The sequence below is a fragment of the Leptidea sinapis genome, chromosome 10 (genome assembly GCF_905404315.1).
Source record: "Leptidea sinapis chromosome 10, ilLepSina1.1, whole genome shotgun sequence".
NCBI lineage: Eukaryota > Metazoa > Arthropoda > Insecta > Lepidoptera > Pieridae > Leptidea > Leptidea sinapis.
Window position 1 is genome coordinate 11,354,602 of NC_066274.1, and position 22,725 is coordinate 11,377,326.

Sequence of the window (22,725 nt, forward strand, 5' to 3'; positions counted from 1 at the left end):
CAAAATATAGGCTTCTATAAGACTTAGAGTACAAGTATTAAGGTATCTGTAATAAATTGTGTAACTAATTTGTTTAATATTGGCTCAATAAACAGTAAATTAATTTGAGAAATTCGCATATAGGATCAGAATAATATAGAACCAAAAATTACAAAGATACGGACGCAACATATCCATGTTTAATATAACTTTCGATTTACAAATTTTCAAAATGAAACACAGAATGTTTACCGATGCTTCTTGTGTCTTCTTGGTCTGTGAGATGATCGATGTGTTCCAATCTCTGGCTCCACGTGCGAGCGTCGGACGCTGGCGACCTGCGATTCAAGTATCACTTATAAATCACAATGAAATGCATATTGACATGTTGAGGGACTCTCTTATATATGCCATTTCGAGTTTAATGGATCTTATGGATGACGTACAAGAGTAGGTACATTTAGTTGAATGTAATTTATTACTGATGAACTTATTATAGAGGATGGAATTAAAGTAAATTTTCTATTTATTTATATTTTGACGTACCTACTTACGTATTTTAGTATGCTATAGCACATCTCATATATAGTATTAAGTATTGTTTCTATTTAAATGTAAAAATAAATTTTGTTTATATCCCATGTTGTGTAATAATAATGTTTGATTAATAATAAACACACTTCACATCATCATATTATCTAGCCCCAAATTAAACATACTAAACATTGGCTGTACTATGGATGCCACACAGCGATATATTCAATATAATAAACATATTGTAATATACATTACTACATATTATATAATCATCCATATATCGGAAAAAACATTAATGTACTACAGTGATAATACTCGCGCTAATCCTTTGCTATATATTTTGTTTTATAAGCTTTATGTAAATAAATCGAATTGAATAAAATTTTGGCACAGAATTGCCTAGTCACTTGTTCATTGGAAATTAATGTTAAACATTAACAAACCGTTGTTGATTATTGTGTTGATGCGAACAAAATAATGTCTTGAGAGACTGTATCGGTCGTCGCCTGTAGAAGACATAACATTAATATCGGAAGAGACTCGAGTACTTACTTGAACCCCACCGCCCGCGCCGCCCGTCGTCTGTCTTAATACCTCTTTCCATTGTGACTCAGAGTCAACTAACTCGTACTCTCTGAAACAAATTAACTCATTAATAACGATACTTAATAAAACTGGGATTTCCTTTCAACTGTGTTGAAAAGCAGCCACGGAGACCGTAGATATGAATCGAAGTATTTCAGCGGATTTTTCTAAAGTAGTTGGACATTTTTACTGAAAGCGCTTTTATAGTGTGCGCTATCGTGAACAAATGGCACACTGTAAGTGCGCCCTTCCAACTTCAACCTATTAAAATAATAAGGTTTTTGAAGCTTTGCTATTAATCAGTTTGAATTTTATCTACTTATGAGTAGTTACTATTAAATAATATAATATTTGATCCCATTATTTTAATTAACGAAATAAACATTCAAAATGGATTCTTATTTGTAATTTATACATTGTGTATGTGGATCTAATTTGTGGTTCTTTTTAATAGAGTTACGTTATTTAGTTATTATTAGGGCATTCCGAAATCGTATCCATACTTATATAACAGATGTTATTGTTATTATAGTCTTAACTATAATAACAATAACATCTGTGAACGGCTCGATCACCTAGTGTTGCGTAGATTGTATGTCTTTGTGTGTGCATTGTGTCTTCTATCACATTACACATTCTTAGCAAGACCGCCACAAATTAAGATATCATCGCCACTATATGGATGCGACATGGGTTCCTTAAAAAAAGCGCGTATACACTCCTGTGATTCCTCTAGTGTTGCAAGAGAATGTGGACGGCGGTGATCACTTAACATAAGGTAATCAGGTGTACGTTCGTTTGTCCTATATTTCAAAAAAAAAATAGTTGTAATATTTATTTAGTTCCCAAATAATTTCATTCTTCTAAAATCCGTCATCAGAAGAAAACATATTATTACATTAGTGCTCAGCTGACAGTAAACTTGATTGCGCGTGTACAATTGCGAAGCAAAATGAATCTATTTTTAAACTCCTTAATATTGGAGTACTACTTAAGCAAACGATTACGGATTAATAGTCGGAAAATATATCATGTTCACCCACTTATTATAGAGCACCTAATTGAAGGAGAAATCTGTACAATATATTCGAAATTGGCAGAACACGAATCTTTCTTTATAATTTTTGATGAAGATGTTAACATGCGCGTACGGTCGATCGCTCGGTCAGCGTCGTACTGAACGCATTAATTTATCGCCATAGCGCGTGAGTGGACCGACGTACGCTACACCGATGAGCTAGACTGACGATTCTCGTCAGCGCGACGTAGCTGTACGCGCGTAGCAATCCATCAGCGCTGGTCTGAACGCACTCATATGTTTTCTTTGAGCATTGCAAAATAAGAGAAATTGGTGTGAATATCTAAGAGATGACATTAATCAACTAGCAATAGGCATAGAGCCAAACTCGAAAACGAATAAATTACATATTCACATGAATTACACATTCTAACCAACGAACAATATTTGAATAATATTATAACAACCAATACAGCTGCTTGTGTGAAGACGTGTTCATGCTATAATAGACCTTATTTACATGTTATTATTAAGTAAGTGATTTAAATTTGTTATTATTTGTACATGTTTGTGTTGATGTTAAACTTAACTCATGTTGCTAATTTCAGTGGAAAGTGGATAATAATATGGTTATATAGACTACACTGTGTGGCTTATAATAATTATACTATGTTCATGTTGTAGATATAGCGATATCTATTACACAATGATGCATAAAATATAAATATAAATAAATTAAAGTGTCCGTTTATATAAAGATACTAGTGGACCCAACAGACGTTGTCCTGTACACACGTCTTAAATTTGAAAAATTGGTCCAGCCGTTAGGAGGATTTCACTAACATACACATGAGCAGGAGAATTATATTATATGGACGGAATTGAGAATCTAAACCAATCTCAAATTGACTGAAACAAACAAAAAAATCTGCAAAATCGGTCCAGCCGTTTAGGAGGTAGTTTAATTGTGAATCTAAACCATTCTCGAATCCCCTTGAACTCACACAAAAAATTTCATCAAAATCGGTCCAGCCGTCTAGGAGGAGTTCAGTGACATCCACACGCAAGATTGGCAGTCTATTTGGTTGTAAGATCGATTTAATGTGATGTAATAGTTTTAATAGAACAGCTTTTTTATGTATATGATTTAACTGACATATATTTCTAAAGGAATTTCTCTCTCAAAGTGCATTAGGCTCACTTAGTCTATATTTATTTGTAATAATGACTTATTACACATAACAAAACGTTAGTACTTAGAAAGTATATCTGTTTGAATTTTTCTTTAAGCTCAAAACGATTCCCCGAAAAAGAACACAGTAATTAAAGATATTAAGTATTTGTAGAACGTATCATTAACCAATTTATGGGGCTATTTTTTCAATATTATTTAACGTACGAAATATTGTTTATTAGATAAATTTAACAAATAATAATAAATATTTCTTATTTGTTCTGTTTTATTTTTTAGTAATATTATAGCACAAAAAAGTATATATTTCTAAAATACCATTAAACTGTTTAGAAAGTAAAGTAATATGTTACGAATTGGTGGAGCTTTATTAAAAATGCTTTTGTCAATGAGTTTATTTATCATTTCCAATTAGTGTTGTGAGCAAACGTTTATTTATATAAACAGATGCCCAGTAATATTATTAAATATGGATTCTGCCAACAATGGCTGGTGGATTATGCTATCGCAGACTCATTAATTAACTTTGATCTTTTAAAATAATGTTTCAAACTCACACTGCTGTTATTAATGTGCTGATGCTTTGAACCTGCTATATAATACAGGCTAAGTCTAATGGTTTCATGTTTAAGTAAGTCAAATCGCTAAGAAATAAATGCCTAGTATACATATTACAGCTACAAAAAAAAAACCGTAGCATTCATGCCATATTTATATCTTTAAATCGAACTCTTACGAGGTGGTACTAAATTCGACAATTTAAGTAAATTACACCTACATAATACATGAGATTGTTTTATAAAGCAAATTATAATAACTTAATTAAGTAACTTAATAAATAAACAATAACTTCATTATGTAAAGAAATTGATTCCAGACTTACTTGGGTTCAGGTTGCGATTCATCCCGTTCTGAAGCTGAGTCGTGTTTGTGTCGGGAGCGATGTCTTCTATGACGTCTCCCGGACCTGCCGGAGCCCCGGGACAATTCACTTTCGGCATCCGATTGTTGCCTTCTCGATCGATGTCTGTGTCTGTGGTCGATGTCAGCGTTATAGTTTACATCAAAACTTACATTCAATGGAAAATATGCAAATATCTGTAGGTAGAATAGGTATATACATCGAGTTTATGTTGAATTCTCATAACTCTAAAGAGACCGTTTATTAGAACCGAATAGTGTTTATTATTTTTAATTAGGTATTTTTTTTTTGCGTTTCTTATCTTTCATACAAAATAATTCAAATTATTATCAAATGTCAATGTTACACACCTTTATGAGAAAATTGGATACGCTGCATACTAAGAGCTTCAAATTATGAATGATTGTAGTTACCTACCTTATTATGTCCTTTGATAAACTTTGTAAGTGTGAGTTTGGCGACGTCGCTAAAATAAGGACATGGCTTGCTGGTAATATAGACACAAAATGGACATTAAAAAAAACTACATCCATAATATGGGTTTTAGAATACATGTTTCTTGGACTTTTCGTTTTATCAATAGATATAACTCTTAAGTATGGGATTAAATTAAACACTTGTATAAATACTAACTATTAGGAGCTTAAAATTAATATGAAACTAAAAAATGTCTGTTTCTTCCAGCAAATTATTGAAATCGTTGCATAAGACGGAGCTTTCAACGGCAGATTTCTCTCGTCTATCGGACATTGTTAATAGGAATTGATGTTCGGATAAAAGCATTAAAAATTTAAATTCTAGATTATTTAAGAATAACCTATATAGTTGGCTAAAAGCTTATAATTTTTATAGTGTTAAGGAATTCATGGATAAGAAATTCTGATAATCATTGTATTAAGTTAATATTTGCATGTTAGGAATAGTGCTAGCAAAACATATGCGCTCATTATTATAATATTTTAACACCATCTTATATTTTTTTTTTGGAAATAAAAATATTATTATTAAAAAAAACATTCTTCGCAAAAATCCATCCAAAGTGTAGGGGCGATTTTGGAGTTACGAGCGCCCGAATTAAAGACGAGTTGTTGAGATATTTTTTGAAAAGGGGGCAAACGGGAAAAAGGCTTACGTGATGTCAAGTGAATAAAAATCCGTCCATAGGCATAACAGAGGTCAACAGATGCGTTGTTGCCAGCATTTAAAGTGATCATATATATCAATGCTGAGATGGTTTGGCCATGTCGAGAGAATGAATGAAGAACGATTGACGAAAAAAGTCTATAAGGCCTCTACCGTCTATAAGGTCTTGAAAAAAGGCCAGGTCAAGAGTACTCTAAACCGAAGAGCACGTATGAAAGGAATAATGAAAGTGGACGAAGCGAAACAAGTATGTAAGGATCGTAGCAAGAGTAAAGAAGTGGTCTCTGCCTACCCCTACGAGAAAGAGGAGTGATTATATGTATGTAAGTTTGTATGTATATATTTAAATATGGGAGCATGCTCCAAGCTTAAAGCTTCCTCAGTCGTGTCGGTACTGAAATTCGGGTGACAATAGTAACTGAAGCTGCTCCACTGAGCACTCCCATAAAATATGTACACAACGCCATAGAATCAGGCCGATCAGAAATGACTCGTCGATTACTAACTATCACATATTTTTCATGATTATTTTCACTTGAACCCAATTATGAATTTAATCTTAGGTAACTTATACGTCTAGATAGTCTCTTGCTGTTAAACAACCGATAAATTAGGCTAGAAATATAAGTTATTAGTGTGCGTGAGAAGCTACGTCTTACACTCGCGATTTGTATGACACTTTGTGTTAGTGTGCGAGTTGATCAAAATAGACGTTAGTTCTAAATTAAATTTTTTTCGACGTTTTCACAGCTGTCATAATAGTCTGCCTAGACGTATAAATGATCTAAGAATTTAATAATGAATCTATATATATAAAAGAGATTTCCACGTATATAGTCACTCATCACGATATCTCTGGAACCATTAGAGCTAAAGACTTGAAATTTGGTAAGAATATTCTTCTCACCGAGTAGAGGCCAGCTAAGAATGGGACCAAATCTCTAAAAAAAAGTAATAGGACATCTCTCTCAGGTCTCCTGCTTTTCGGATCACCCAATGTCCAATCTGAGCTATTATAGTCTTGTATATAGTGGCGAAAGTTACCTTTGTATTCTAATGTTATTGTAGCTGTTTCTGATTAAAACACGAATAAAACTACATTTTTTAAAAATTTAAACGCAGCTAGATCGATTTATAGCCCCCGAAATCCCCTGTACACTAAATTTTATGACAATTGTTGGAACCGTTTCCGAGACTCAGATTATATATATGCAAGAATTGCTCGTTTAAGATATCAGATTTATTTTTGGTTTTATGAAAAAATAATCGTATAAAATAGTGTTGTGTGACATTAATCTCAACTCGTCATTGAGTTCAAGCGCTCGACTCTTATAACTCGTTCTCAGATAGGCACTCGACAATTACACGGGATTAAAGTGATTAAATAATGAAACAGCATTTATATTTCAATTAATTAACTGAGTAAGCAATTACTATTACCAGAATTAAATTCTAATAAAATTTAGTTTTAAGGCTGTAGTTCTAATATATATCCTCTAAAATTTTAATAAAAGAGGATCCAAATGATTTTGTTTTCTTTAGTTTTAATTCCACCAATATTTGTCTTTAAACAATTCAACACGTGTTTCGCCTCTACACGAGGCATGCTCAGGAGATGTTGACTCGCCAAACTCTGGCACGAGACATGTCTCGAAACACGTGTCGGATAGTTTAAAGACAAATATTGGCGGAATTAACCCTAAAGAAAACTCATAAACTTTGGATAGTTATGGATTTCCTCAAAGTAACGTCTACTTCAATATTTTTTTTATCAAAGAGGATGTAAATACTACGTAATAAGAGGCAGGACTGCCTAAACTTTTAAATTTAGTTTAGTATAAAACGAGCAGTCATTTGACATAAGCTTGAAATAGTAGTAATTACAGTAATCTGATTGGCTACGAAGTATAATCCGGCTAAGTTTGAAAGCGAACAGTTGCTAACAAGATCAATCAATGACTGCACATTTCACATAAATAAGTAAATCGCTTTTTTCTAAGAGTTTTGCTAGGCTGATTATAATACAAATTACTAAAATTTGCGCAATCGTTAAAACATTGATAACATTAATTTATTTTTCAATCTTAGTCGCTATTTCTACAAAATTAATAAGAATTATGCAATGAAATAAGCTTTACTGATATTCCAATAATCTAGGAGCTAATCTTGAAGAAGGTCCGATAAACACTTACTTCGCAGTTAACTCTAGTTAAATTACGACTCATTGCATATAAATTAAACTCTCGGCAGTAGTGCGACATTAAATTAAAAGTAGAATATTTATTTTAACACAAGAATTTATTAGAATCGAGCTGATACAGAGCCTGAAATACATCATTGATAATGTAAAAGAACAGATACGTAGTACATTGTTCAACGAGAGGAGAAAATTCCGAACGAGATTGTAATTTTTAGGCACAACATCAAGTCGAGGGCCGCAACTCAGGCGAGTGCTTTTTACTATACCGACAAGGAAAATTAAACAAATTATTGTAATATAAATAGAAAAATTTCAAATAGGAACTATATCAATTATAAATTGTACACAGGAAACTATTTAAAGTCTTTTTGACAGCCTTTTAAAAAAATATTTGTGCTGAAACCTTAGAATACGGGGAACAGAACAGATGAAGTTTTCAATCACTGTGTCCTAAATAGCCCTCACCCCCCGCTCAGTGCTTTCAACGCTCCACACATTACCGCTTGTTTCATAAATTGAATATTTTAATAAAATTAATTCGGCGTTTCGGCGTGACATAGTATGTATGTAAATTGTAACTGGCTAGTCTAGTCAAAATACTGAATATCCAATCAAAAAAATAAATAAAGTACCCGTTAGCAAAAGATTTTATGAAAACCCGTTTTTTCCACAATTTGTCGTATCAATGCACGATGGTAGTCTCCGAGAAGGCTAAGTACAAAATATAATATTATTAACTTACTTGCGATTAGATCGAGAATCGTTCGAGCTTTGAGAGTCGACGGAAGCCGATCTGTGTCGCGGTGCTGGTGGCGGTCGGTTAGCCGTCGGAGAGGTGGAGAAGAGGCCGCGTCGGGCGGGCGCGGAGCGGGTGGAACGTGGCGACCCACCCGCCGTGGTTGGCACGCTCGTACACTCACCGATCATTCTGTTAATATTTAATTTTCGTCACGGACTAGTAAAAAAAGAAGGACTACGCGCCGTGATATTTGCAAGTGAAGCTTTATGATAGCGTGTGTGCTGTTACGGGGTATACCAGATACACATTTTTATCTCCCTTAAATAATCATATATCCACAAATACTTTTAAAGTATTGTTTTTACACTTTTTCACAACGCACGACGGCATTTTTTAAATATTTTGAAAAAAATGATCTGTCATAGACGGTGGCAAATCTCATAATGGCGGCCGATCGGCTTATATTAGTATAAGTGTATGCGTGGGACTATGTATTTACACGTTTACCGGCTTGTTTTGGTGCCTCACTGTTATGTAAGGTGACACGGAGTCTTTCTTATTTTACTTGTCCGTGATTTGCGTGTTATATATTTTATTAAAATCTTAAGGATCACATCAGGAGGACATCTACAGGAGATGTACGGCAAGTATTCGACTATTGCGGGTTTTTAGGATCGTTATTTTTGACTGCGCTAATGTGTTCCTTAGCGCGTTGAGAAATCGCTCTTTTTGTTTGTTCGATATAGGAGCTTCAGTCAACTTTAAGGCATCAAATTCATAAAATACATGTCGTGAGTACCCGTCATAATAATTACAACATTAATCAGTATTCAGGACCATATATGTCATTTTATATTTAGCAATAAAACGCACTAAAATATGAAATCCGTTCGTCAACAGGAATTCAACCCAAGACGGAAAAAAAATTCACTTTAAAATAAAACACACTGGTATTAAATTATGCTTCTATTGAGATAAATTATATTGGTATATAATTACTCTAAAAAGCTAAGAATAATATAACATTACCCGTATGTATCATCACAAAATTTAATATGAAATTAACATTTGCTTAATATTACTCACGAGCTAGGTCGATGTATCGAGGTAGGTTGTTTTAGTTCAGGAGGACAATCTCTTATCCTCAATTCTTCTAACTTTGGCACTGAAACAAATACATTGAGATAGAATCTTGAATTATATTTGGAAGCTAATAAGCAATTCTCCATTAATATAAAATAAATTATTATAATAGGATATAGCATAAAACAAACATACTTATATTAATAGTTACAATTTTATAGAACTAACTTTCAATAAATAATTAAAAATATACTTCACGGATAAATTGGTTATAATTGAGTGATATCTCTCACTTCTGGGATTAATTGAATTAAATTTGTAACCAAAATATAATGACTGATGCGGGACTCGAAACCACGACCTCTCGGGTTCCGTCGTAAAACTTTAAAAATAACATATGCTTTAGATTTAAAAGGGCGACATCTCAAGTCAATTTCCAAACATGCAATTATTGGGGTTGAACAGGTTATCAACTGTAAAGTAGATCCTGTAGATGGAGTCCCAAGCCGAGTATTGAATAAGATATACAAAGATTTACGAACCTAGCTCAGGTGGAAGAGCGCTTACGGAATCTGATGTCGCGGGTTTGAGTCCCGCATCGTTCATAAATTTTGGTTACAAAAAGAATTGGTTCTACATACATGGGCACTAAAATCATTAAAACATCACATATTATATATATATAAATAAGATGACGACCCCTATAGATCAGTGGTTAGTGACTATGCCTACTGAGCCAGAGGTCGCGGGTTGGTGGCCGATAGGTGTAAACATTTATATGATGATAATAAAATGATATATAATTATATATGATATGAATTTTTGTTTCCGAGTCATGTATGTTTATAAGTATTTATGTATGTTTAAGTAAGTATATTGTATTAAATATATCGTTGTTTATACCCATAGTCCAGGCTATGGCCTAGTTTGGGGCGAGATAATTTGTGTAAAAGTGTGTCATTATTTATTTATTTATTTAAGAAAGATTAGTGACTTACCATCGTGAGAGGATGAGTAGGACGGGTGCGGACGGATGTAGCGCCGGGAGGGAGTCCTTGTGAAGCTGGGAGGAGGTCGAGGAGTGGTCCCTCGACTACTGCTGCAAGTATTATAACTGTTAGTATCGAACAACAGGATCTCGGCAGTCGACAGTCCCTTAACATTAACGTTAACATTTACTATAGCCATTCTCATCTAGATTTCTGTGTATTTAATACAATACAGTAAATTTACCAGTGGGAGGCTCCTTTGCGCAGGAGGCCGGCTAGATTATGGGTACCACAGTGGCGCCTTTTTCTGTCGTGAAGCAGTAATGTGTAAACATTACTGTGTTTCGGTCTGAAGGGCGCCGTAGCTGGTGAAATTACTGGGCAAATGAGACTTAACATCTTGTCTAAAGGTGACTAGGGCAATTGTAGTGCCGCTCAGAATTTTTGAGATTTTCAAGAATCCTGAGCGGCACTGTATTGTAATAGGCAGGGCGTATCAATTACCATCAGCTGAACGCGCTGCTCGTCTCGGACCTTAGTTTCGTATTCGAAAAAAAAGGTCAAGTCAATTACGGTTGCAAATTTATAAGATAATATTATAATTGTTTCACAATTCTCATATATACTTTAAGTACATACCTATTTCTCAGTCTTGAGCCTAAGGTGAAGATATCGGCCGAGGCCGGTGATGACTGCTGCAGCCGAAAGAACGTGTGATGATCAGTGCAGCATCGCCATAGGTGACGACACGCTGACCTGGTGGGAGACTCGAAGCCGTACGTTGATGTGTCATTCTAGAAGTAAAAAATGCATTGGAGACCTTACTACGGTACTATTCCTAGTCTTGCCTTAAATACTGAATGAAATAAAGAAAAAAAAATGACCCCACCAAACGGTCGACTAATTCGGAAGCTTCGAAAGCTCTAAGCTTTGAGCATAAATACGGTCATTTTGTTTGCTAAAATGTTTCTCAATTGTTAAAAATTTCTTATCCAAAAATAAAAAAATTCTGTGATCTCCCTTTGCGTACCGCTTCAGTAGTTGTTTCGATTTTACCATCCTATTCTTTTTTAAATTATCAGTTAAGAAATGACCAGTACGCCTCTTATAGGCTGCAAGTCTTAAGTCATCTTTTAAAATACGCGACATGGTTCTAGGTGCTATCTTCATCTCCCGAGATAAAATATTTTGGCATTGCAGACAGGATTTCTTCGAATTCATTCCCTTACTGCTTTTATCACCTTTTTTGTACGAACTCTACGTGGACGGTCAGATCTTTTTCTGTCACAAACAGAGGAGGACTCATTGTACCTATTTATAGTTCGGTACACACACATTTTACTAATACCAATCACATAGAGAGTCTTAAAAATTGCATTAGGCTCCATACCGACTTTGTGTAATGCAATCACAGCGTTTCGGTTCTCTTTATTACCCCACTCCGTTTTAATATCGCAAAATATTGTAAAATGAATTGGCGCCAAAATGAGAAAACTCAATGAACAATCATATAAAATGACAGATTCCAAATTCAAATATAATGTTTTGTTTATTTTTAATTGTAACAGTATTTATGGCCAGACTAAGTATATACCTACGAGTGGAAGTGGAAGGGTTAATAAAAAAACGGGACGAGATGAGCAGGACGACCAACTGACAGTAATTGATACGCCCTGCCCATTACAATTTAGTGCCGCTCAGTATTCTTGAAAAATCCCCAAAAATTCTGAGCCGCACTACAATTGCGTTCGTCTCATTGAGACATAAGATGTTGAGTGTCATTTGCCCAGTAACTTCACTAACTGCGGCGCCCTTCAGACCGAAACACAGTAATGCTTACACATTACCTACTGTTTCACGGCAGAAATAGGCGCCGTTGTGGTACCCATAATCTAGCCGGCATCCTGTGCAAAGAAGCCGCCCAATGGTGCAAGTATTGCGTAACTTTCTGAAAAACATATTTATATAACAAGAGAACCTTGTATAAAAATGTAAAAGGTTAAACGTAGGAGGCACTTAATTGCAGTTTCCCAGTAAACAGTAAACATTACAGAAAATAAATCCCCGTAGCCCCGAGTTATATACGTTAAGGATATAGCAACCCCGAGGGTTATTATTTCCTTAACGTATATAAAAGAACATTCCAAAGTCAAATGTAATATTGTATTTACTCGGCATGAAATTATAAGAAAGTTCTCAAAGTTACAAATTAGAAGCCAAGAAAGAAAATTTTCGAAGTTTTAATTTTACTTGTTTGATTTCATATCAGTCACTAAGAAACGAGCCAACTTATCGCATCAATTATCCTTTTTTTGATTTTTTTTGTTCAAGTAGGAAGCTATTTGCTACTGAAGCCTAACGTGCAGTTCGTACTTCATAGAAATATTTTGAAAACTGTCAAGGCCCAAACGGGTCACTCACAAAATTCAGAATAAGTACTACTGTGTAGTATTATTTTATTTATAACTAGTGACCTGCCCTGGATTCTCACGGACAGTAGCCCATCAGCGTCGCATCACACAGTTGCATAGAGCATTGAATTAGATTTAAATAGAACACATAATATGTTAACACTAATTGAAGTAAATTTATTGAAATTGGCGTTGCTTTGCGGAAATCCATAATTATTCAAATGATTTGAGTTTTCTTTAGTGCTAATTCCGTAGGATGCCTCGTGTAGAGGCGAAACACGTGTAGATTTGTTTAAAGACAAATATTGGCGGAATATTGAAGTATTCTTAAAAAAAAATCTATCCTTCAGTATACACATTTCTTAGTATTTTCATTGACTATCACATTTAAATGGAACTCTTTTTAAAGGATTAAAACGCGTGTAATTGTAGCTGTATTTTACGTTAGATTCTTCCATCACGTTTTCAGGAAGACGTGAACTGGAAAGGACTCGAAACGTCACATTAACTAAAATAATAATGAAAATGTAACTTTTACACAAAATATAATGTTAAAAAACAGTTACAATTACACGCGTTTTAATCCTTTGAAAAGTGTTTTATTTAAACATATTATATATCCATAAAAATAGACATATGTTTTCTCGTACATTTCTGTAAAATATTTTAATCAAACAACTTCACAGTATGTATGTACCTTCATTAATAAATTCAAACGTAGTCTGAAACTTTGTACTTCCAAGACTCAGCTAATTAAAGTTACATTTTGAACGCCACGAAACATATTAAACAAAACACCTGTATTTATTGTGTAATTACGAAAAGTTTTAGATATATTCGACTTAAACTCGTGCATAAATTTCATGAATTTAGTTAGGTGTTTGAATGAAGTTGGTACGCACTTAACTAGCTGCTGGCCGGGATTACGTCCGCGTAGATAAAGCGTTTTTAAAAATAATAAGTCTATCTATCTCATGTCCTATTCCAGTTCCGGTTACCGTTTTCGCTCCCGTTCCCAACATATATATCATATGAATCTTATTTCGAGGAAGATTGCTATGGCAAACTAAACTTACTATTGGTAAAGAAATAGCTCATCGACATGAATTTAAATTATTTACAAATCCCGCGGAAACCATGATTTTTTCCGGGATAAAATGTAGCCTAGGTGTAAAAGCGTAACAAAAAACTTACCTTTATAATATTAGTAGGTATGTTCTTCTTTATGGGATTATAATATTAACTGTATTATATCGAAAACTTTTATATTTTACTAGAATGTTTAATATTCAAAGATATATTTCATAAACAAGGCAGCCCGTATTATTTATATCGTTCACCGCTTTGATCAACTTTTGACAAAGAGTAAATTTAAAAGCAATTTTGAGACCGTTCCCCTATTTTTACACACTTCAAAGCTTATACGACTAAATGGGGAACAGGGTGTGAGAGAGACACGCGGTTCTGTTACGAGCAGCCACGAGCCCAGTAAATACAGCGCTCAGTTCGTGAAACTTATCTGTAATTGCCTGCTCGGGAATGTCTTTCAAGAAACGGCATAAGACGGACTTATCTGCTTCTTTTGATTGAAACCACTATCTAGTATAACGATCAGTGATCCAAATCGTAAGCAGGTCATGTGTAGGCGCCTGTATGAAAAACAGACAACGATGACGGAAATAAACATTCAAATACATCAAACATACATTGACGTATTTGAATGTTAACATACGCCAGGGCGCGTGTAATTATAACTTGATTGTTTCGATAATAATTTGATAATATTAACATTATTGAATACTAGTGGGAGGCTCCTTTGCACAGGATACCGGCTAGTTTATAGGTACTACAACGACGCCTATATCTGCCGTGAAGCAATAATGTAAGCATTATTATGTTTCGGACTGAAGAGCGCCACAGGTAGTGAAATTACTGGGCAAATGAGAGTTAACATTTCACATGGTGACGAGCGCAATTATAGTGCCGCTCAGAATTATTGGGTTTTTCAAGAAACCTGAGCAGCACTGCATTGTAATGGGCAGGGCAATTGCCATCAGCTGAACGTCATGCTCGTCTCGTCCCTTATTTAAAAAAAAAAGTGAACAGAGCTGGAGAGTAGAGAACTATTTGTACTTACATTTTTATCAGCGACGCGGATCATGAAGTACCGTCCCTTGTAGTACAGCTTGGAGACCCGTGGCCAGTAGTAGGTCGCCACCGAGTGTTTACCTCGCAGGAGCAGCAGGCCGCTTGGCGCGACTCCCAGGAAGTACTCCACGCTGTCTTCGCCCTGTATTTAAATGTATTCTGTGTTATCAAATTCAAATTATTTTTATTCTAAATAGGATGTGGCATCACTTATTGTAAGTTAAAAACTACCACCCATTCCAAAACGAATGCCTCAGAACTGAGAAGAATGGGCGCAACAAACTCAGCGGGCTTTTTATTTTCTCATCAAAAAAAATGTTTACAAAGTGATATTTAATAGCCTGAGGGCAGTCGCTCCATTCCCAAACTATAGTTTTATTAAGAAAGTCGTTTATGTGATACGTAACGTAATATTTTTGTTTTCAACAATTTCTCGGAACCTGTTGTAAAAGCATATACATCGTCCCACAAAAGACTTACTAAGTGGACTTAGACGAGTAGTAGGCATTATAAGTTTATGTCTGTTCCTGGTGTTAACATTATGGTTATGACAGTTACTAGTAAATTCACTTATGAGCCTATGAACATACAACACATTATCAAGAATATATCCTGTGTTAAATATAAACTTATCCATCTTAAATAATCTTAACTTACATCTTATTATTTTTGCTTTGTATATTCAGGTTTGTCAATGACAAATTTTACTTTTTCCAAGTGTTATTTTTACTGCAATTAACTTTTATTGTAAACTGTACGTTGTCGCTTTTATCTTTAACATTTATGTTCTTAGTGAGACGTACCAAGGGAACAATTGTAATTATCTTTGTTCGTTATAACTTGAATATGTATTTTTCCTTTCTTTTCAGTTTTTGTCTCCAATAAATTTAATAAATTAAATTTAATCCATCACCACCCATGCACCCATAGTACAGGCTATGCCTAGTTTGGGGCAAGATAATTTGTGGAAGAATGTGTCAATATTATTGGTATTATTATTATAATTCAGTTATAATTAAAAATTATTTTTATAATGCACTTACCAAGACAGGGTGGAGATCAACACCATACATGTCGAGCCACTTCACTTTGTCTAAATATCCCAGTTCTGCCTGAGCTGGTGAAATGCCCCTGCAAAACACGCACCAGTTATTATAATAATAATTAGGTATAATAATAAAGCCTTTTATTAATTTTCCATTTGATTTTTACATTTTTGGGTAAGTATATATGTTAGTAAGATAAGTGCACAACTGAGATTTTTTACGTTTATGTTGGCTATAATGATTTTCCTTATAAACTATGTTAGTTTATTTCATATTTTTCTAATTTACAAATGGATCCCAGTTGGGTATACGCCTCCTCCATTCCTTTCCATTTCTGTCTATTTTTTCCTTTTTGAGGCAGTTAGGTATGCGAATCTCTATAATTCACTTGAATTTTATGTGGTCCCTTCCATGTTGTGGTCTGAATGGTCCATCTAATGTCTGTTAGTCTGGAAATGTGTCCAGCCCATTGCCACTTTAGTTTTAATGCTTGATTTAATGCATCAGTTAGTTTTGTTTTCTTTTTTATCTTCAGACTATAAATGTTATAAATTTTCCTTAATTTTAGCATTTTTTTATGAAGATAAGGGATGAGACGAGCAGGACGTTCAGCTGATGGATACGCTTTGCCCATTACAATGCAGTGTTATTTGATTATTGAAAAACTCTGAGCGCCACTACACCTCGTCACCTGGAGACATAAGTTGTCAAGTCTCATTTGCCCAGTAATTTCACTAGCTACGGTGCCCTTCAGACTGAAACACAGTAATGCTATTGCTTCACGGTAGAAACAGGCGTCGATGTGGTACCCATAATCTATCCGGCATCCGGTGGAAAGGAGCCTCCCACTGGTAAAATGCTTCTTTCCATTCCACACTGACATGTCCTAATTAAGTGTGTTCCTTTTTTGGTAAATACCCATGTTTAGTTGCCATTTAACATAGTAGAAGTAACACACACTAATAAGTTGTACCCTATTATGCTGCAATTAACCATTTATATGAATAAGTATTTATAGAATAATATGTGAAAGTGCCTAATTAATATTTTGTTAAAATACATGATGGTTTGAGACTGGTTTATGCCATTATTGAATTGAATTAAGTTAAACCACTTACAATGCAACTATTTGGAAGTATATATTAAGACTATCTAAAATTATTGGCTCATCATGTAAATAGTTTGTGGCCTTAGTCTAGGGTCAGAAACTTTTAAGTATAAGCAACTAATTCAAATACTTCAAAACTATTCAAATACCAAAAAAAAGTGAGAACATCTAAACAATTTGTTTGGTATTAAAGCTTAAGTTCAAATAATTACTTATAAGGTTTGAATACTAAAAACAAAGACCATCGTAACATTATCTCTCATTCATATTATTCTCATGTGCGGGCTTTAAGATAATCCCATATAAATGTTCCCGGCTCTTTGTTCTATACTTACGTTAAAGTTCTGTGTATGTCTGCCGCTCTGGCTTCCAGCTCAGGTGTCTGGTGCGTCAGGAGTCGGAACTCAGACACGTAGCCGGGGGCGTGTCTACGAGGCTCGTAGTCACCCAACTCGGCTGTGAGAAAATATCAAGTTTAGAATTTCAAACATTGACAAATCGACACGACACTTTCACATTTTGAATGTAGAATCGCTAAGCCACGCTCATTTATACGTCTTGATGTTACAGTTGTGAAGTAATTATTGTTAACTATTTATTAATTATCTCTTGGTGACATTATTGATAGTAAACTTTCACAAACATTTTTATAATTCTTAGATTAAGGATTGGTCTCCGCTGCCTTATAACCAGATACCGCATTACCTAATAATAATACCTTCTTTATTACGGCAACTATTAGATGTTTGTGTGCGTGGCATCTTGACACTCAAATGCATTTTTCAAATTTTGTAACATATGCTTCGTGTCATTTTACATTGAAATTAATAAAATTAAAAATACTGATGATATGTGATCCCAGTGTCTTTCTTATTTCTTGTAGTATTCTTTTTGCATAGTTTTACTACACAACCCGGTATTTCAGTTTCGATTATTAGCAAAGTTTAACAGAAAATGTGGCACGTCAACCTCACGCATTGTTCAAGACTGGCTCGATTACGCCCACTTGGGCGTAGAGTTACTTGTCGCACTTTGCGAATACGCCTGCGGTACCTAGCTACCAATACAGAATAAAGGCCAATCCTTAATCTAAGGTAAGGTAACGTTTACATAATATTAGGTAATCAAATATAATACATAGTTCAATTTACACGTTGTAGATATTTGCTTAAGCTAGACGAATACAAAGCAATTAACCACAGTTCTCTTACAGCTATATCTCGTCTTATCTCACTAAATCGTAATTAATTTACTTAAGCAGGGTGAATTGCCGTCCTAAATAAATAAACACAATACTGTGTTCCCCAGATGGTGTAAGAAGCTTATTAGAGAAATCTAACGTGCATGCTGTTTTCTACAATCTATATAAGGCTAGATAGACATACTTGAAAGAAAATTCCGGAAGCAAAGAGAAAATAAAATGCGGAACCATATTTAGATGTCAGACTAGAAAAAGCTATATACAGTGAGTGATGTTGACATCCATTTCCTGTTGTCAATCTCTTTTTTTTTACACACTTATTATTAGCTTCACCTGTATGTATGTTTGTTTGTAACCGACTCATTTGAACCATTATAAACGGCCAGATTTCGTTCAAACCACGTAGATTAATTTGATAAAATTAGTCCATTTTTCAATTTGCAAAAACCGATTTATCTAATATTAGGAAATTTTCGAATACCGAAGAGAATTAATTTTTTATTTAACAATACACGTAATAGGTTAAAAAAACTAAAATCACACTTTTATATAAAAACCAATATTTTTTAGTTCGGTTTTTCTATAAAAAATGTGTTATTAAGTTTTCTTAACTACTATTTATTATTATATTGTAGATCGATACAATTATGCCAATTGAACTTGAGGGTTTGTGAAAGGGTTCAACATTACTAATGTTTTATAACTTACTAGCAATGCCCCGCGGTTCCACTCGCGTAGACTCGCGAAGTCGGTTTGAACGGAATGTCCAATTTTAATAATTTAAACAGTATTACAGGTATTGAGACGGTCTCTTATAAAATGTCATTTAATGGGATAAGGATTAATTAATACAGGGGGATGAATAACATGGTTTTATTACTGTCGGTACTTTTATCAAGAAGTTATAGTAGTTAGACATATGGTGTCCCGGACTTTTATGTAGATATTGATACGTTCTACAATACTGTAGAATATTTTATTGTTCTATCAATAATAGTTTCCGCAGCGCACGCGATGACATGTTTTTTAATGCCAAATTTTCTCACACCTTTGGGTTACATAATTGTATTTGTATTAGGGATCCCTATTTTTTTGAAAATGTAATATAGCCTATGTCACTCAGTGAAGATGCAGCTTTCTAATGGCGAAAGAATTTTTAAAATTGATCTAGTAGGTTTTGTGTGAAAATATTACAAACAAGCATACAAAAACACAAATGTTTTCTCTTTATAATATTAGTTTAGATAAGTCCTGGTACAAATCTTGAGTCGAATAAAATTCAATTAAATTTTCTCGAAAGATTAAACAACAATGGTCTCTTTATCTTTGCGAGATATTTATGAGCGTTTAATAAGTAAGCAACGCATTTGAAAATAAAATGTAAATTACCAGCCGTGTTCTGTAATTCATTGAAACTAAAAGAAAATATTGTAATTAAGTATTTTCTATGATTTACACATTTAAATAAAACACTTTTTAAAGGATTATAACGAGTGTATTTGTAATTTTGTTTTTACATTACATTTTTGCATAAAAGTTATATTTTTATTATTATTTTAGTTAAACTTACGTTTCAAGACCTTTCCCGATCTCGTTTTCAGGGGGACTACAATGTTACTTTCACGTAAAAATCTAATGTAAAAACAAAGTTTAAATTACACCCGTTTTAATCCTTTAAAAAGTGTTTTATTTAAATATTGTAATTTAATTATTAAATGTATTAATAATATCAAATTTTCTCCAAAGCATATCTCTTATAGCTAGTATTGGGATGAAAGGAACACACAGTCACACAAATCAACACACTTATACTTATTTAGAACGAATGCGCACTTAATTAACAATATATAAATAGATGAAATCTTTTGACATTATGTTTTATAGAAGTTTATTTACGTTCGCATGTTCACTTCTTTAATTTTAAATACGGTGTAGACAAGAGTCATAAATTTAAAAGCGACTATATTTAAACACTCCAGCTACCGTTTACGACCTCTTCAACAAGAACAATACGACAGAACCAAACTTAATGTGATTTACTTCTCTACTCTCGTACATTTATCCTGTAATCATTAAATTACTGCATCTAGTGTGGCAGGAAGGCGGCTAGTTCATTTGTTGGTTACTAGATGGTATTACCTAGTAATTCAGGACGTAATATGTCTGTTAAATTAGACGTAGGTAGGTAATCTATAGAGGAACGAAAGTTTTTTTTTATAAAAATAAGACACGAGACGAGCAGGACGTTCAGCTGATGGTAATACGCCTTGCCCATTACAATGCACTGCCGCTCAGGATTCTTTTATTCAAAAATTTAGAATACAATTGGACTCGTCACATTGAGACATAAGATGTTAAGTCTCATTTGACTAGTAATTTCACTAGCTACAGCGCCCTTTAGAACGAAAAACAACAATGTTTATACATTACTGCTTCACGGCAGAAATAGTCGCCGTTGTGGTACCCATAATTTAGCCGGCATCCTGTGGAAAGGAGCCTCACACTGAAAAATACTGATATGCCTCAGAATTGTTTCCAAACCAGAATATTACTTTTCAGTCTTCCCTGTTTATTTATACATATTAAGAACTGATTCAGGTATACGTGTAATTTCATGTAATTACTATACCAAATAACACGAATGGCGACTACGTACTGGAAGACGCAGTGTTGGTAGGCCCCCCACAAGATGGACCAACGTTCTGAATATGACGATGATGAAATAGCAATATCTAGACAATAAACACAGAAAACAACTTGTTCTGTTTCTTAAATTCAAAAGTATTAGCCGCAATAAGAGTACACGACGATCTGGTCAAGATCGCCGGAATACGTTGGATGAGGGTAGCGCGGGACTGATCGTCGTGGAAATCTTTGGGGGAGGCCTTTGTCCAGCAGTGGACGTCTTCCGGCTGATGATGATTATAACAGATGTAGTGAACCACATCCGTATTATTGTTATTGATATTTTCTGTGTTAATAAGTGTTATTGGTTACTCGTATAAGCCGTTTTTATTAACAGTAAATAAATCTGATTTTACTGTTTATGCACCAAAAAGCGTATTTTTTGTTTCTTACTTGTATTGTAATAGAAAAATAAGCTAATAAATTAAATCAACCAGTATATGATTATATTTAAGCCGGATGTGTTTTCAACATACAGTTAAATTTAAACTCAAAATTTATGTACGATGCGACATTTGAAACCGCGAATCTCGCGTTCCGTGCAAGCGCTCTTACCACTAAGCCAGCCGTTCGAGTGACGTATCGTTGATAAATCTTGTATTTCTTGTTCAACTCGCAGGTTGTAGCTTCATCTACAGGATCTTCTTAACAGTTAATGTCGCACTTCCAAATGTAAATGTATTTCACACATGAAACCACTACCTGAGAGTTGAACAAGACAAACAATATTTCGACAACGATACGTTACTCGAACGGTTGGCACAGTGATAAGAGCGTTCCCACGGAACGCGAGAGGTCGTGTTTTCGAGTTCGTTCATAAGTTTTGTTTTCAAATTTAATTTGTGTCATTAATCCCAGAAATGAAGGTTATCAGTTTAAAAATAAATTAGAAATTGTTTACATACAGATAAGTCAAAACTTCTTTCGATTCAGATAGGATCATAACATTTGACGAGCAATATTTCACAGACCGTATGAAGCCCTCGGAGAATAAGCTGATCTGCACTTGAATGTTAATTTTTCTATATAGTTTTATCTTAAATGAAGACACAGTGTCGTTAAAAAGCACAATCACCTTGACCACCTTGAATATTTATTATCAGGGCTCTTTTTGTTTTTAATTTACGGAAAAACAGAAAAAACTGAAGGGATGAATAATTAAAATAAAATCGAAAATGGTAATTTTATGTAAATAGGATAAGATTCGAGTCTCTAACATTCTGTTAGAGAGTGCTTCGGCGTGGCTATGTCCTCAGATCATATAAACTTTGACAGCTGTGAAAACGTCGAAAAAAATTGAGTTTAGAACTAACTTCTATTTTGAGCAATTCACGCTAACCTACTTACAAATCGCTAGTGTAAGACGTAGCTTGTCACGCTAAACTAATTCTCCTGGCCTGTTTTTATTGTTAGTCTTACAGTAAGAGACTCTATCTAGACTATAAATGAGGAGATCACAGACATAGCCCAAATGATTGCGAAACTGAAGTGGCAGTGGGCAGGGCACAAAGTTCGACGGACAGATGGCCGTTGGGGCAGTAAAATCCTCGAATGGCGACCACGTGAAGACGCAGTGTTGGTAGGCCCCCCACAAGATGGACCGACGATGGGGACAAGATGACTGGTCAAGATCGCCGGAATACGTTGGATGAGGGCAGCGTAGGGCCGATCGTCGTGGAAATCTTTGGGGGAGGCCTTTGTCCAGCAGTGGACGTCTTCCGGCTGATGATGAAAAAAAA

General features: G+C 34.4%; 1 protein-coding gene across 2 annotated transcripts in view; it reads right to left on the reverse strand.

Moving 5' to 3' along the window:
• LOC126966454 (band 4.1-like protein 4) overlaps positions 1–22,725 on the reverse strand; it is a 91,698-nt gene that overhangs the window by 11,812 nt on the left and 57,161 nt on the right. For both annotated transcript variants that reach the window (XM_050810496.1, XM_050810495.1), the window contains exons 6-15: positions 17,436–17,556; positions 15,990–16,077; positions 14,936–15,088; positions 11,027–11,181; positions 10,397–10,497; positions 9,402–9,480; positions 8,319–8,504; positions 4,195–4,344; positions 1,069–1,150; positions 232–317 (exon numbers count right to left, since the gene is read on the reverse strand). In XM_050810496.1, coding sequence (XP_050666453.1) covers positions 232–317; positions 1,069–1,150; positions 4,195–4,344; positions 8,319–8,504; positions 9,402–9,480; positions 10,397–10,497; positions 11,027–11,181; positions 14,936–15,088; positions 15,990–16,077; positions 17,436–17,556 — 1,201 coding nt within the window. The remainder of the gene's footprint in view (positions 1–231; positions 318–1,068; positions 1,151–4,194; positions 4,345–8,318; positions 8,505–9,401; positions 9,481–10,396; positions 10,498–11,026; positions 11,182–14,935; positions 15,089–15,989; positions 16,078–17,435; positions 17,557–22,725) is intronic.